Below are 13,181 nucleotides of genomic sequence, written 5' to 3' on the forward strand. Positions count from 1 at the left end.
ACAGCGATTTTTGAGTGGTGTTCAAGTTGTTTGACGTAACAACTCAATAAGGTTTCCTCTTTAACTTTGTCTAGAAGCCCGACTTCAAACAAAACGAGAAAAATGAAAAACTAAACAGTTTCACAAGCGTGGAACATGCTGTATAGGAGAAGGAAGCCAGATTGTGTGTTAACATGTTAAAAATAAAAATTGGTTTGTCATTGAAGAAATAAATTGTTCTCTAGGGTAACAAATTGGATTTTGTGACGGGGTCATGTAAACTATTATTAGTATTGTAGTGAAGTTTAGCTAACGATCGGATTGAACGGCTTAAATATCATAACTTTGTTATTGTTGGTTTTAGTTTCAGAATTAGTAATGTTGTTACAGCTGTATACTTTACACGAAACAAGAAGAGGAGGTTCAAGCGGTTCTTAATCGACTGATGATACCTTGATGCAGAAAAAATCAGTCGGATAACTGCGTTTGTAATCTATGTAAATATGCAAATGTCCCCAATTTGATTTATTGGCTCATTATGCCCGATGTTTCCAGCAATACGCTAAAAATCTATCGGAATAATTTATTCGCATTTGTTTAATGATAATAACGTTTGCAAGTGAAATGCATGAATATTGGTGGCTGCATTATGCAAATGTGACTAGTGTAATTATTTCGGAAAAAATCAAACAGATTAAAAAATCAATCGATGCGGAGCGCGTCTGGCGGTTGAATCGATTCGACTTTTCCGGCTCAGAAAATAGTGTTAGTCAATTAGATTCGAGTTGGGTTAAAGCAAACAGAACTTATTTAAATACCAAATCATCCTTATTAGCTTTGGGAGTATCCATTAATGGAACGACAAGATTTGAATTGGACCTCGAGACCTCGATAATAATTAAATCGAATCGGGGCTTTCATCGAACGTCACGTTTGCCGAACAAGATCTTAACTATTACCGTCTTTTGACAGGATATCGAACATTGCTACTACCACGGGACCGTCCAGGACTACCCCGGAGCCTCGGCCGCCTTCCACACGTGCAACGGCGTCAGCGGCGTCATCCACTTGGGCAACGAGACGTTCGTCATCCACCCGTTCTACGGAGGAGACCTCTCGGTCAGTACTGCACCGCAAAAAGTAAGCGAACGGATCTGCCGCCGAAAAGTGTCGAAATCTCCTCCTTTCAAATATTCATGCCGTGCATGAACGGAAATTAAGGCACGTTCGTCTGCTCAGGGTCCAGAAGCAATTATAAAATCACCAGATTCATATCCCGGCTATTATCAATTAAAATGCCAATCTCCGGTCAGAAGAATGCGGGGCACAAGGCCGGTCTCTGAGAATTTTAATAAAACCGCCGGAAAATCGCCGGCGCATAACTGCCAAGACGGGCAGATTGATATTTGCATCGATTTTTTCACAGAATGCGGAATCAAAACTGACCCGCGATGCCACGTTTCAACGGATTAATTAAAATTAATTGGAATAAGTTTTAATGAACACGTCGGTACGGATGTCTGAGGGCTCGGTGACAACTGACAGCCAATTACCCCCTTCCCTTTTCGGCGGTACACCAGCCCTGTTGGAACCCCCTGTCGATAACACGAACCCGATTAAAGCCCGCCGTGCCATCAAAAACTTTACACCAATCAGATGTTAATTTACTAACGTCACTACCAAGACCCAAAACGAGGCCGGAGCCGAAAACCCAACTCTGCACAATCACATCACCTCGACTGCCCTTTTTATCGCTCATGCCTAATTAAATCAATCAGAAGGGACAAGACTCTAAGTGGTGGCATCTCGGGTCGGGTTTTTGTCTCCGGATCGGATCAGGCCCGAAGGCCCGTAATTATTCCTTAGAAGGAGTGTTGTTTGTTTTTGCTCCAGTCCACTGTCCTCCGGGATCGGAGATCACCCAATCGTGTCTTGTCCTGATTATACGACAGCGCCAAAAACGCTCACACACCCATTTTCAAACCGCAACCGGAACTACTCGAAACTTTTAACTTAATAACTCAAACATTCATCAAAAACAATAACGAGCTATTAAGAAAAGCAATAAAAAAGTAAAAAGAAGGCATTGGAACCATGTTTATTTGTCCTAAATCCCGACTTTCCGCATAATTACACACAGAAAGAACAACAAACCAATTCACAAATACAATAAAAGTATGCTTTATTATAAAATATTTTTACGTGGATGCATTCCATTTCAAGCTTTAAGAAAAAATAACCGGTGCGTATTTGTATTTTTTTAACCAAAAAGAGCAATCTGAAAATTTCTCTGTTCAACTGGGCCTATAACAGTTTAAGCTGAAGGTTTGAAGCAGAAAATAAAGCCTAGTCAAAGCATTTCTGTAAAACCGACAAACTGCTTTTTAAAATCTCAAGATGCTGTGTCATTATATTTTGCAAAATACAAAGCATAGTCGAAAAGTCTTCTATTGCAAAAAAATTGTGAAGAAACAATAACCTCTGAATTTTTTTTCTCAAGATATTTCGTTATTTTCTCGTATTAAGACAAATTATTTTTTGGTACGCCATCCCAAAGTTTTTTTCTGATATTTTTGCAGAAATCAAATCTTATCCAGATTTGCTCTGCAGCAAAAAAAATTGTTTAAAACCTAAAAGGCTTTAATGATTTCTTTGGTTTTTTCAAAAAATACTGTTCTTTGTCCAAAAAAATAACTGCCGACTGCCACGTGAATTTTATTTTGAAAACAGCTTTTAAGATTTCATACATATATTTTTTCTTTAATAAACTGTGTCAGGCAAATTTATCCATTAATAACACAGGTACTGAGAGAGAAAGCCCTGTACGTAATTGTTCCCTCACGTCCAATCCATCTATTAGAAAGTATCTCTTCTAAATACGAATATCGTCATACATTATGTGAAAAGTCATACATTATGTTTAACAAAATTAAACATTTTCCCCTAAATAAACTAAATAAATAAAAATAAAAAAAATAAATTGAAATTAAAAAAAAATAACATCAACAATTTTTGACAAGCCTTTAACGCGCGTTGAGTATGTGGCGTTTGAGCGTCTTCTCGTCCAATTAGGCCCCGAGCGCCTGTGCCCATAAATCAGGTTCTTTTTGTGCTTAAAATCCTTGATTTTTTAATATGCATCTCATATTCCCCTTCCAATTACAATGCGAATTTTAATCCGATAAGCTGGTTTTCCGTGTGTGGAATTCGGTGGAAACAATGGTATAGGAACAATGAGCTGTCCCTTTTATCGCATAATCTGCACCACCATAAAATTATAAAAGTTGTCGGAGAGTTTTGCGGACGAGCGAAAAGGGGCATCGCCGGTCCATTCGACTACTCTGCGCTTGAAGTAGTCGGAATTAACGGCCTAATCCTCTTTTAATGGCCACACTGGCGTGTTTCTAATCAAGGGATTGCCCTGACCCGGTTCGCCCGCCTCAGACAACATACCCGAGGGACCAGATGCTTAGCTGATTGTCAATTCGAGTTGCGATAGACGGCCATTATTCCGTTTTTAACCCAAACGCATTATGCGAACGCTCGAACACGAAACGGATCACCCCCGGCAACTATACACACTGTTTTAAGTAAACACCGATAATTGCCACAATTAAAACCGTCTGATGCTTCCGACGACAAATCAAAACAAACCATTAATTTGGAATAATATCTGGTAATTGAAGGCAACTTTTGGAGACCACCATCTATTAGCACGATTAATTGCGGGCGTTATAATAATTTAGGAAAGGGAATTGCGAGTGTGTGTAGTTTATTAGGCCGTACGCTCTTATCGGGTAACATATTACACGTCCTGCTCCATGTAAACAGCGTTTCAGCCAACTCCATCCAGCCCGGTGTGGAGGAGAAAACGCTGAAATACCTTACCTGATTTCTTTTCACTTTGTTTTCCTATACTAGAGTACTTATCCGTATATATTGGCTGCAATAAAACTAAACTTGCAATATTTAAAGGCCCTTTTCTTCCTTTATATTTACGGCGGCTCTATAAAGACTAAATCGACCGTTCCGTTTTTTATTTCGGTTATCTAGTCCGATAAAACCGTTTAATATCAATTATTCAACGTAATCGAGTCTACGACTTTCTGCGAAATCGTGATGGTCCAGCGCAGTAGAAGTCGGCGGCAGATCCTTTTCCCTGCTTGCGAACCAAATGTGACTGCACAGCTTCACTATTTTTTAGCAGAAACATCCACACGTGATATTTGAAGCTCGAACGAACGCCAACAAAGGTTGCGCCAATTCGGGCAACATGGAATGGCGTCTGAATACTCACGCGGGTTTCCTTCCGACATCATCGAACATGCGAATAAAACGTGACGTCCGCGAGGCCACCAAATACATAGAAACGGCGATTGTCATCGACAAGGCAATGTTCGAGAAAAGAAACGGCAGCACAAGGACCGACGTCGTCCACGACTCGATCCAAATCGCCAACATCGCCGACCTGTACTTCCGCACGTTGAACACCCGGGTCTCGGTGGTGTACATCGAGACCTGGCAGGGCGGCAACCAGGCCCAGATCAACCGGAACGAGGACATCGGCAGGGCGCTGACCAACTTCAACGACTACACGTCGCGGAAGCTGTTCAAGATCGACAAGGACACGACGCAGCTGCTCACCGGAGAGGTGTTCGTCGGAGGCGAGGCCGGCATGGCGGTCCCGGCCACGGTGTGTACCCCCAAAGCCGTGGGCATCAGCGTGGACATCAACACCTACGAGCCGCATCTGCTGGCCGGGACCATGGCGCACATGATCGGCCACAACATTGGCATGGGACACGACGACGGCCGGAACGAGTGCCACTGCAGGGACTGGCACGGCTGCATCATGGCCCAGGCTATCATCGGACAGCACAACATCCAGCCGTACAAGTTCTCCGAATGCAGTCGCTCGGATTACATCGACAGGCTGAGGACCGGGAACGGGATTTGCCTGCTGAACAAGCCCAACGAACTAGAGGTAAGCGCGAGCAAACGCAAGCTCTGGACTCAATTTGAACCGAAGGTGCGGAGGACGTGCGGGAATCGCATCGTGGAGGACGGGGAGGATTGCGACTGCGGGACCATCGACGAGTGCCCGAGTGTGGACCCGTGCTGCGACCCAATCACTTGCAAATTGACGACGGAGGCGCAATGCGCCTCGGGACCGTGCTGCGACAACTGCATGCTGAAGCAGAGAGGCGTCGTCTGTCGGGAGCCTTCCAACGAATGCGATTTGCCAGAGTACTGCTCAGGAGACAGCGGCGAGTGTCCGGTGGACGTGTTCAAAAAGAACGGACATCTTTGCGGATACAAGGGTTATTGCTTTAACGGAGTGTGTCCCACTTTGGCGCTCCAGTGCCAGAGCATATGGGGATATGGTGAGTCTCGCCCCGGTTTAACTCATCTCGAAGACAGGAAACGTGTTTCCAGGTGGAACGGCGGCCGACGATCAATGTTTCGAAAAGTTCAATTCGAAAGGTTCGATCAACGGCCATTGCGGCAGTGTGGGCAGCAATACGTTCGTGAAATGTGCACCGGAAAATGTCAAGTGTGGGACTTTACATTGCCAGAAGGGTAAAAGACAGCCTTTAATAGGATCGGGTGCAGACCAACCGCCCTTCTCGAGGACATTCATCACCATTCAGGGAACGGAGTACGAATGCAAGTAAGTCGCTCAATAGGGACCAATCATGGGATTAGTTATAAACTCGAAACAGATCCATTTACAGATCCTCCTCCGGTGGTAGCGACGATGGAGAATCCCACCGCACCGTCGGCCTAGTTCTGGACGGAACACCCTGCGGAGATAACCTCATTTGCCTTAATCAAACTTGCACGAGCATTTTTCCATACATCGACCAAACAAAGTGTCCTACTAACAACCCCAACCTCGAGTGCTCCGGGCATGGGGTGAGTATAAAGGAGAGTCACACCAGTGGTGTTTAATAAAAAAAGATTACATCAAGGCAGAGATCAGCAAATAATTGATTAATAAACGTACTATTAAACAAAACAAAAATTTTCGGAAGCCCCTTAGACCCCGTTAGAGTCAAAACTCAGTCAAAAATACTAAGGAGCTGAGTGTCGTCCTCCAGGACGAAACTGCTAGCTTCCATGGTTGTTGTTTGTTTCCAGTTTTGCACGAATTTGAACAAGTGCTACTGCGAGTTGGGCTGGGGCGGCCCCGACTGCTCGCTTCAAGTGGAGGTGGCGGTGTTGCCGATGTCGACGCGCGCCCCCGATACCACTGCGATTGACCTAACGAAGAGCATGCAAAAGAAAGAAACCCCCTACGGTATGTATGCGGTTCTGTCGAAACGGTTCGACCAGCAGCAGTCCGGCAAAAAGACGTATTATAATCAGGCGGGAGTGAGTTCGACACCCAGTATACCGAGGTGTCGTACATCACTTTCTAGCCTGCTTGTGTACAAACACAGAGCACATGACGGTCGGTTCAGAAATGGCGTGTCGTTCGCAGGCAACAACAACTCGGACAACCTGGAAACGCTGACCATGGTGTTCATCCTGGTAGGCGTGGTGAAAGGCGTCTTCATTTGTTTTGCTGTTGTGGCCGTTTGCTACAGGTATATACAGAGTGAGATCCGTGGCGTGATGACCGAGTACAGTTTGCGCAATGTCCTGTACATAGGCTTTCGTGAAGTAACACTATATTATCCCATTTATATTTATATTCCGAATGTGTTTGCTCTGTGTGTATTGTACAAATAACGACTTTGATACTAAGTATAGCGAAAACGGGGCCCATCGGCCCGCGTTCGTGTCTGTATATTGTCTCATTGGTGCTTTCCTTCTCTCTCTTCGCCTGTGTGTTGATGCATGATGACTGACGTCGCCGTGCGTCGCACCGCTGCCTCCCGTCTCGCCTCCGCTGCGCTGCTGGACCTTCAGCGGACTATCACGGGTCCAACACGATATTTCTCGTGGGTACACTCATGTCGGTGGTAGGGGGTGTGTTCATTCTGTTTGCAACTATGGCCCTTTGCTACAGGTCAGTCGTAGTACACAAAAACTTCTCGCTCTGTCTCAGGTTAGTGAGCAGACCATCCAGGTAGCGATCCACGTTCTCAGCATCCGCTCTCGCTTCTTTCGTTACGTTGCGATGCGATCCGTTTTTACTTCTCGTTTGATTTGCCTCTAAGCTAGTTGTGTGTAGCTCTACTACTTCAACATTCGGTGACGCATCGCCGGCCCAGAGCTACGCGACGATCCGTCACCGACCGATATGTGCCTAAACGTATATCTGTTTGCGACTGCCACACACAGATTTACAATGGGCCGCTCGCAGCGTAATCGCGGCGAACTAGCGGCACGAATACGAACTCTCTTTCTGGATGCCAAAAACATGGAAAAGGGCACTGGGCCTGGCTGGGCGCTGGTTGGCACGTTAATTTGTTCAGCGTGCGAATTATCGGTCGTGCGGATAGATAATTTAGTTTCGAGTTTTGATCGCGCCAGATATTAAAAATCCGACTATAACCATGTCAAAATCCAATTTGAGTTCGTATTTTACGCCTGTGTAATTGACGCAGTCAATAAATGCCCCATCAGGTTGGACGTCGATTTGATTATGAATCGTGTATCGCAACCCCCTCCCACCGTAAATGATTGGGATGCTGCGGTAAAATTGTAAATCTTTCAAACTCCACCTCAAACCTAAGCATGCAGCATGCGCCATCTTTTTCAGCTGAACGAATCACCCCCCAACGACAATATCCACTTAAATCAATCGCCTACTCATTATCTTCTACGAGCGACTCGAAAGAGATGTCGTTTGTAGGTGTTTTGTTTCATGTAGCTCGATATATTGCATGCGCTCGGGATTTAATGTCATGTATATATGCATAAGAGTGAGTTATGCAATGTGGGAATGTCTGTTTCTGTCTCTATTAGCCACTGCTGCCTTATGAATGCGAGCAGAGTGTATGCGCCCTTTCTAACCTCACCCCAGAATTCACTAAACTTACACAACACACTTACTTACATAAATTATTCAAGTCACAGACACGCCGCTTCCATACCTGCAAAAGTCAAAAATAAAAACCAGAACTTTGTCACATTTTTTACTCCAATAACTGGGCATGTCCTTTGTATTCTTCTTCTTCATGTTCGACGCCAGACGCGGCGAGCTAGCTCGACTCGAGCCGCCCCTTGTTAATTGAAAACAGGCGCAGGAATATCGTATTCCTGATGACGCCATGATACGTGACCACCTCGAAAGACACAATAAAAGAGTCGTTCTTGGAGGATGATCAGGTCTTAACAAGCCGTAAACGAAGCCGTTTATTTCTCCTCGAGTCGAGTCCGCCGCGTCGTTCGAGATCAATTATTAATCCGGTTCTTCGTTTTCCTCCATTTTTTGTTCGGTTTATGTAAATTAACAACTGGAAGGAAGACGACCGTTCGCAAATATGAGAAACCGTACAAAAAGCCTATTCCGAAAAACTACATCCACACTGCTGGAAACCACTCGCAAGAGGACAGTTTAGATAACGCAAACAAGATCCTGACCTTAGGCGGAGGGGTCGCAACTTTCGGGTAAGTCGTCATCCAGATCCCACGTTTCGGCCATTCAATACCTTGCGCGAATGCTGAGTGAATGAGAGTCCATACATTTTTTCTTTTCCGCTACTTTGCGTTTATTGCGTTATTTTTGAATGAGCGGTCATTCTAGTGATGTACACTGTTAGGTCATTCAGTGGATGTTCATTTAGTGAATGGTTTTATGAAAAAGCTTTGTACAATGGCATCGTCTCTTCTTGTATGATACATGAGCGGAGGTTCGAGATCCACTTCACGGTATCGATTTCGAACCGAAGCAAAAACTTGCAACAAAAATATTATTGCAACGTGTAGCGTCGGCTTAATCTGCAAATAATATTTTTTCGCCAGTGTTGAGCACTTTTCAGTACAAGCAAAAACACGAACGATGCAAAGCGGACACGTCATACATTTTGATGCGTTGCTCGAACTTGAAAGCTATTCTTTCCGCCACTTGACCCATCCAAGACAAAAACTTAAACGACACACTCCCTCTTTCAACAAAAACTCAACCCACATCGGCTTGTACTCAAAAGTGGCTGTACCATTTACCAGATATACTAAGACACTACTATTTTTTGTCAGCCGGGCCGATTCACAAAGGGTGTTGTTTCGCTCGTCGAACCACATGGGCGCCGGAGGACCGTCCCAATTCCAGTTAGTGAAATTGATGTGATGGTTACACACTAAATGTTGCATTTAACTGTTCTCTACCACGTTTTATTTTCTTTATATTTATGTTCATTGTACGTACAATATACGAGTACATTTAACAGAAACTGTGTGCCTTTTTATTTTGATTTTGCACGCTTGCATGCCATCAATGTTACGGTTGATGAACACGGACAAAAAACTAATCAAAAATATTTATCTGTGCAACGTGAATCTTCAGGGAGCACAAAATGCAGCAGCTTAAACGAATGGGCGTTGGGGCGACTAGCGAGGACGATCAAGGACACTCGGGTATGTTCAAAATACGTTTCGCTAATTACACGTCTGACGCATTCTAATACAGAAGAAGAATCAGTGTCTTTCATCGATTTGCAACACAACAACCTAAAGCTGCCCGAAAAGAAAGGTATCTTGAAAAAACACGATTACTGTTTATCGATGGGAGATGGTGCCCAATCTGAAGAACTGATGAGTCAAGCTGAAGCTAGTATGACTCAACTAATGTCAGGTTCGGGAGCATCTGAAGTTGAACGTACCTTAAAAACCTTAAACGGTTATCATGAAGATATTATTAAAGCTTTAAGGAATGCTGCTTCGCATCGAGGCACATCCACACCTTCCGGAAGCAGTAGTGCCCTTAGCGAGGAACTTTTACGGAGAAGTTTGCAGCAATGTGCCGAAAGTTACTCGGAATACAAGAGGTGTGGTAGTCAGGAGAAGGTATGCGAGCCACAGGTGGGTCCGCATTCATCGCCAGAGTCCGGATTTTAGTTTTGAAATAATTGACCCGGCGCATCCACCATAATTACAATTTCGTTAAAAATGAATAACTTAAAAATCCGGACTTTCTCCATCATTCGATGGTACACCCGTGACAATTTGCTTAATTAGGTCGTCGTGGAAGCCGAAGAGGAAGACGAAGACGAGGTACCGCCATGTGGTCCTATTAGAATTCGTAATTTAGAAGACTTGATCCGTCAACTCGAACACCATTCGAGACACATGAGTCCTAGCGGTTCGGAAGACATCCGAATGTCGGAAACGGAGGCCGACCGACACTACCGCCAGGAGTCCTCCTCTGCCTGCAGCGAAAGCAGTCACCAGTCCCACCGCGAGAGCAGGTTCGTGTACGGGCGGTACCGGCAGCCGTCCGGCCGACTCCCGTACCCGCACCCGCACTCCCACCACCAGGCAGAGGAGGAGAGCATCTACGAGAGCGCGGACCACGACAGAGGGGCCCCTTGCGGCGACACCCCCGACAGCGAAAGGTAAAGCGCGGCGCGGTCGCCCACCCTCCGCCCGCAAGCGCCCGCTTGCGGGCGGAGGGTCGAGTGGCGAGAACAAGGACGGTAAACTCGGCCCCGCGAGAGGCGGCCGGTTTGCGGCCCTTGGAGCCGCGTCCTCGAGCTCGCTACCAGCGCCTGGTAGTTCTGTTATACTTATTGTTTTCTAGTGATGAATTTATTCAAGCTCAGCAACAGATGGCCCGATGGGCGAGTGAGGACGCCATGGGACAGGCGAGTGCGAGCGTCAGCGGCGTCGGCGGCGGCGCCGTGCCCCGAGAGTACTTCCCTTCGCCGAGCAGCTCGACGAGCGAGGAGCCGCCGAGCATCGCCCGAGCGCCTGTCCCCGCCCCCGGGCCCCCTGGCGCGCCGCCCCACCCGGAGCACGCCACCATCCACCGGCCCAAGCGATACCCCGAGTATAAACACTGATAGTGACTGAATTACAGGGTAGACTCTCAGCGACAAGCGCCCAGTGACACGACCTGTACATAATTTTGCGTGTGATGGTGACTGATCAACGTACGTAGGAAATATTCTAAATCAACGTGTGACCGGCGGTCCTGCACGCCCGAAAGACTCATCCTCCGACGCAGCCTGGGGGAAATACAGTGGCGGCGCCGCGTTATATCATTCCTCCGTCTATACACTTTTTGATACGTGTTATACCTCCGCCTGTCTGTTTCCGCCGCTTCCTGTTGAGTTGAACGAATCTGGAGCCTGACCCGAAATTCGAATTTAAAAACCGCCTCGAAATCAGTATTAGCCACTGTATTTCTTTCGAACGTTCTAGCCCGTGCAGGGCCGACCTCGGCCGACTTTTCTGTTTACTAAACGTCGTCATCGCCAGCTAGTTCACCGCGACGCACCGTAACAACCTTAAAAGACTGAAACGTCCTAGAAGACGACGACCTCGCCCCGCATTAACCCCCGCTGGAGTGACACGAACAGTTCTCCCCGTGTTAAGTGTTGTGCAGCCGCATTTTCGGGCTGACTTTTATAGTTGTTGACAATTTGTTTACAGAGAGACACGTGCATTTTAACTAATTCAAAGTTGATTAAGGAAATGCATGCATAATTCTAAATCCGTGGTGTGTATAATGTTGGAAGATTCCCGATTTTGCCTTAGTTGTCGGCGCCCTTGCTTCCCTAGCCTAGCCCGCTCGAGAGGTGAAGTCCGCCAAAAAACGTTACAGTTAAACAAATTAATAAAATACAACACGAAATCGTTCCACGAGGCGATTTTTTTTATTGTAGTTTGTAAGTTAGTCTCCAGTTTCTCTTTAGTGATACTTCACGGAGGCGAAGGCCTAAATCATCGTACTAAACGCAGAGTGTTTTGTTGAAGACAGGTCGATTCGTGTAAACCTAGCTTCACGCGTACGTTACCTACGACACCAACATTACTTTACGTTCCGCTAAGTTGCATCAATTGAACTGTCTGAGGTTTCTGTTGAGAAAGTTGTTGAATATTTTTTACGCTCTCCATCCATTTCGGTGAATGATGTACAGTACCTTTCAAAAACAGTCGTGAGTGGGTACAGTATGTGTAGTGTTGTTCCTGAACGAATTGAGTTAGTTGTTAGATGATATTATTCAATTCGTTTTAAGTGGACGTTGACTCTTAAGGCCGCGACCCGTCGCAAGGCTGACATATCTAAACAACAGGTGGCGCCGCAGACCGCGCGCCTTAAGAGTGAGCAGGTCTCACCACGACTAAAACAATTCTAAATGCTCAGTAGAAGAAGTCTGCAGAATTTTAAAAATGACATATGAGAAAAATAGTCCAGCGCAAGTAGTGTGCAAATGTACATAAGAAAATCGTGAGTTACTGGAACGATAGACATTGTTGCGATGTTCATTACAAAAGAAATAAAACCGGGAAGGTCCGCACCGTTTGTTCTCACTTTTGGTTTCGATTTAGTTGTGTGTGCCCCTTTACGAGTGACGAGAAAAGAATCAAACAACTCAAATTTGTTTGCTTTTTACACGATACTTACGTTATAAATAATTAAATGTCAATTATAACGTCCATATTATAATAACCTAAGATCCAATGTGCAATTCAGTTTCTGAACCAAAATAATAATTGTGTAGCTTAGAAATTGCTGTACAATATTCGTTTTTCAGTTATTAAACGAGGAGAAATATAATAAAAGACGTGCCAAACTGGTCATTTAACAATAGTACCTCCTAATGGAAGCATCGTTAATCATTTTACGGCTAAAATGTGCACAGTTTGTTTCATTTTTAGCACAGAGAACGGCACAAATTTACCACACACCAGCTGCAATTTGAACAAACCAAAAAGTCTCAAATATTTAGTACATTATAAAGGATACCCGATGGAAAAATTGCTCATTGTTGTATTATTTGTTTAAATCTTGTACCCTCTGTACATAATGTTATGTTTATAATCGAATATCTTATGAAACCTATACTGTATTTAATAAAATTTATGTATGTTGAAGTTTATTTGTAAGGGGGTAGAAGATTTCAGGGTAATATATAAGAGAAATTTTCACATGTATGCGGAATCACTTGCAAAGTTTTCTAAGGAAAAACAGATGGATGTAAATATAGTGTTACGACGATTTAATCACACTGCCTATAAAAATAAATTAATTATTACCTATGCGACTTTTATTCCACAGCTCTCAAACCTTACAAAGCAGCAAAATT

The 13,181-nt window shown here is 44.8% G+C and overlaps 2 protein-coding genes across 4 annotated transcripts in view; both read left to right on the plus strand.

Annotated features, from left to right (window-relative positions):
- Positions 1–8,369, plus strand: part of mmd (mind-meld) — a 161,461-nt gene extending 153,092 nt beyond the window's left edge. The window contains exons 7-14 of one of the 3 annotated variants that reach the window (XM_064354726.1): positions 952–1,119; positions 4,184–4,963; positions 5,009–5,363; positions 5,416–5,650; positions 5,703–5,895; positions 6,121–6,280; positions 6,464–6,569; positions 6,895–8,369. In XM_064354726.1, the coding sequence (XP_064210796.1) occupies positions 952–1,119; positions 4,184–4,963; positions 5,009–5,363; positions 5,416–5,650; positions 5,703–5,895; positions 6,121–6,280; positions 6,464–6,569; positions 6,895–7,144 (2,247 nt within the window). In that variant the 3' untranslated portion in view covers positions 7,145–8,369. The remainder of the gene's footprint in view (positions 1–951; positions 1,120–4,183; positions 4,964–5,008; positions 5,364–5,415; positions 5,651–5,702; positions 5,896–6,120; positions 6,281–6,463; positions 6,570–6,894) is intronic. The other 2 variants (XM_064354727.1, XM_064354728.1) reach the window with 2 other exon arrangements.
- On the plus strand, positions 7,277–13,134 carry LOC107398644 (uncharacterized). The gene is made up of 7 exons (XM_015983469.2): positions 7,277–7,381; positions 8,267–8,541; positions 9,130–9,201; positions 9,437–9,507; positions 9,560–9,951; positions 10,108–10,484; positions 10,670–13,134. Exons 1-7 carry the CDS (start codon positions 7,277–7,279, stop codon positions 10,929–10,931), a joined length of 1,554 nt encoding a protein of 517 aa, XP_015838955.1. The 3' UTR covers positions 10,932–13,134.
- Positions 13,135–13,181: the final 47 nt, after the last annotated feature.

This window comes from Tribolium castaneum, chromosome 2, assembly GCF_031307605.1.
Source record: "Tribolium castaneum strain GA2 chromosome 2, icTriCast1.1, whole genome shotgun sequence".
In the NCBI taxonomy this organism is placed as follows: domain Eukaryota; kingdom Metazoa; phylum Arthropoda; class Insecta; order Coleoptera; family Tenebrionidae; genus Tribolium; species Tribolium castaneum.

Coding starts and splice junctions, on each gene's coding strand:
- LOC107398644 (XM_015983469.2), top strand. CDS start 7,277: ATGGGCCGCTCGCAGCGTAATCGCGGCGAACTAGCGGCACGAATACGA. Junction 9,202..9,436: donor GGAGGACCGTCCCAATTCCA/GTTAGTGAAATT, acceptor GTGAATCTTCAG/GGAGCACAAAATGCAGCAGC. Junction 10,485..10,669: donor GACACCCCCGACAGCGAAAG/GTAAAGCGCGGC, acceptor ATTGTTTTCTAG/TGATGAATTTATTCAAGCTC.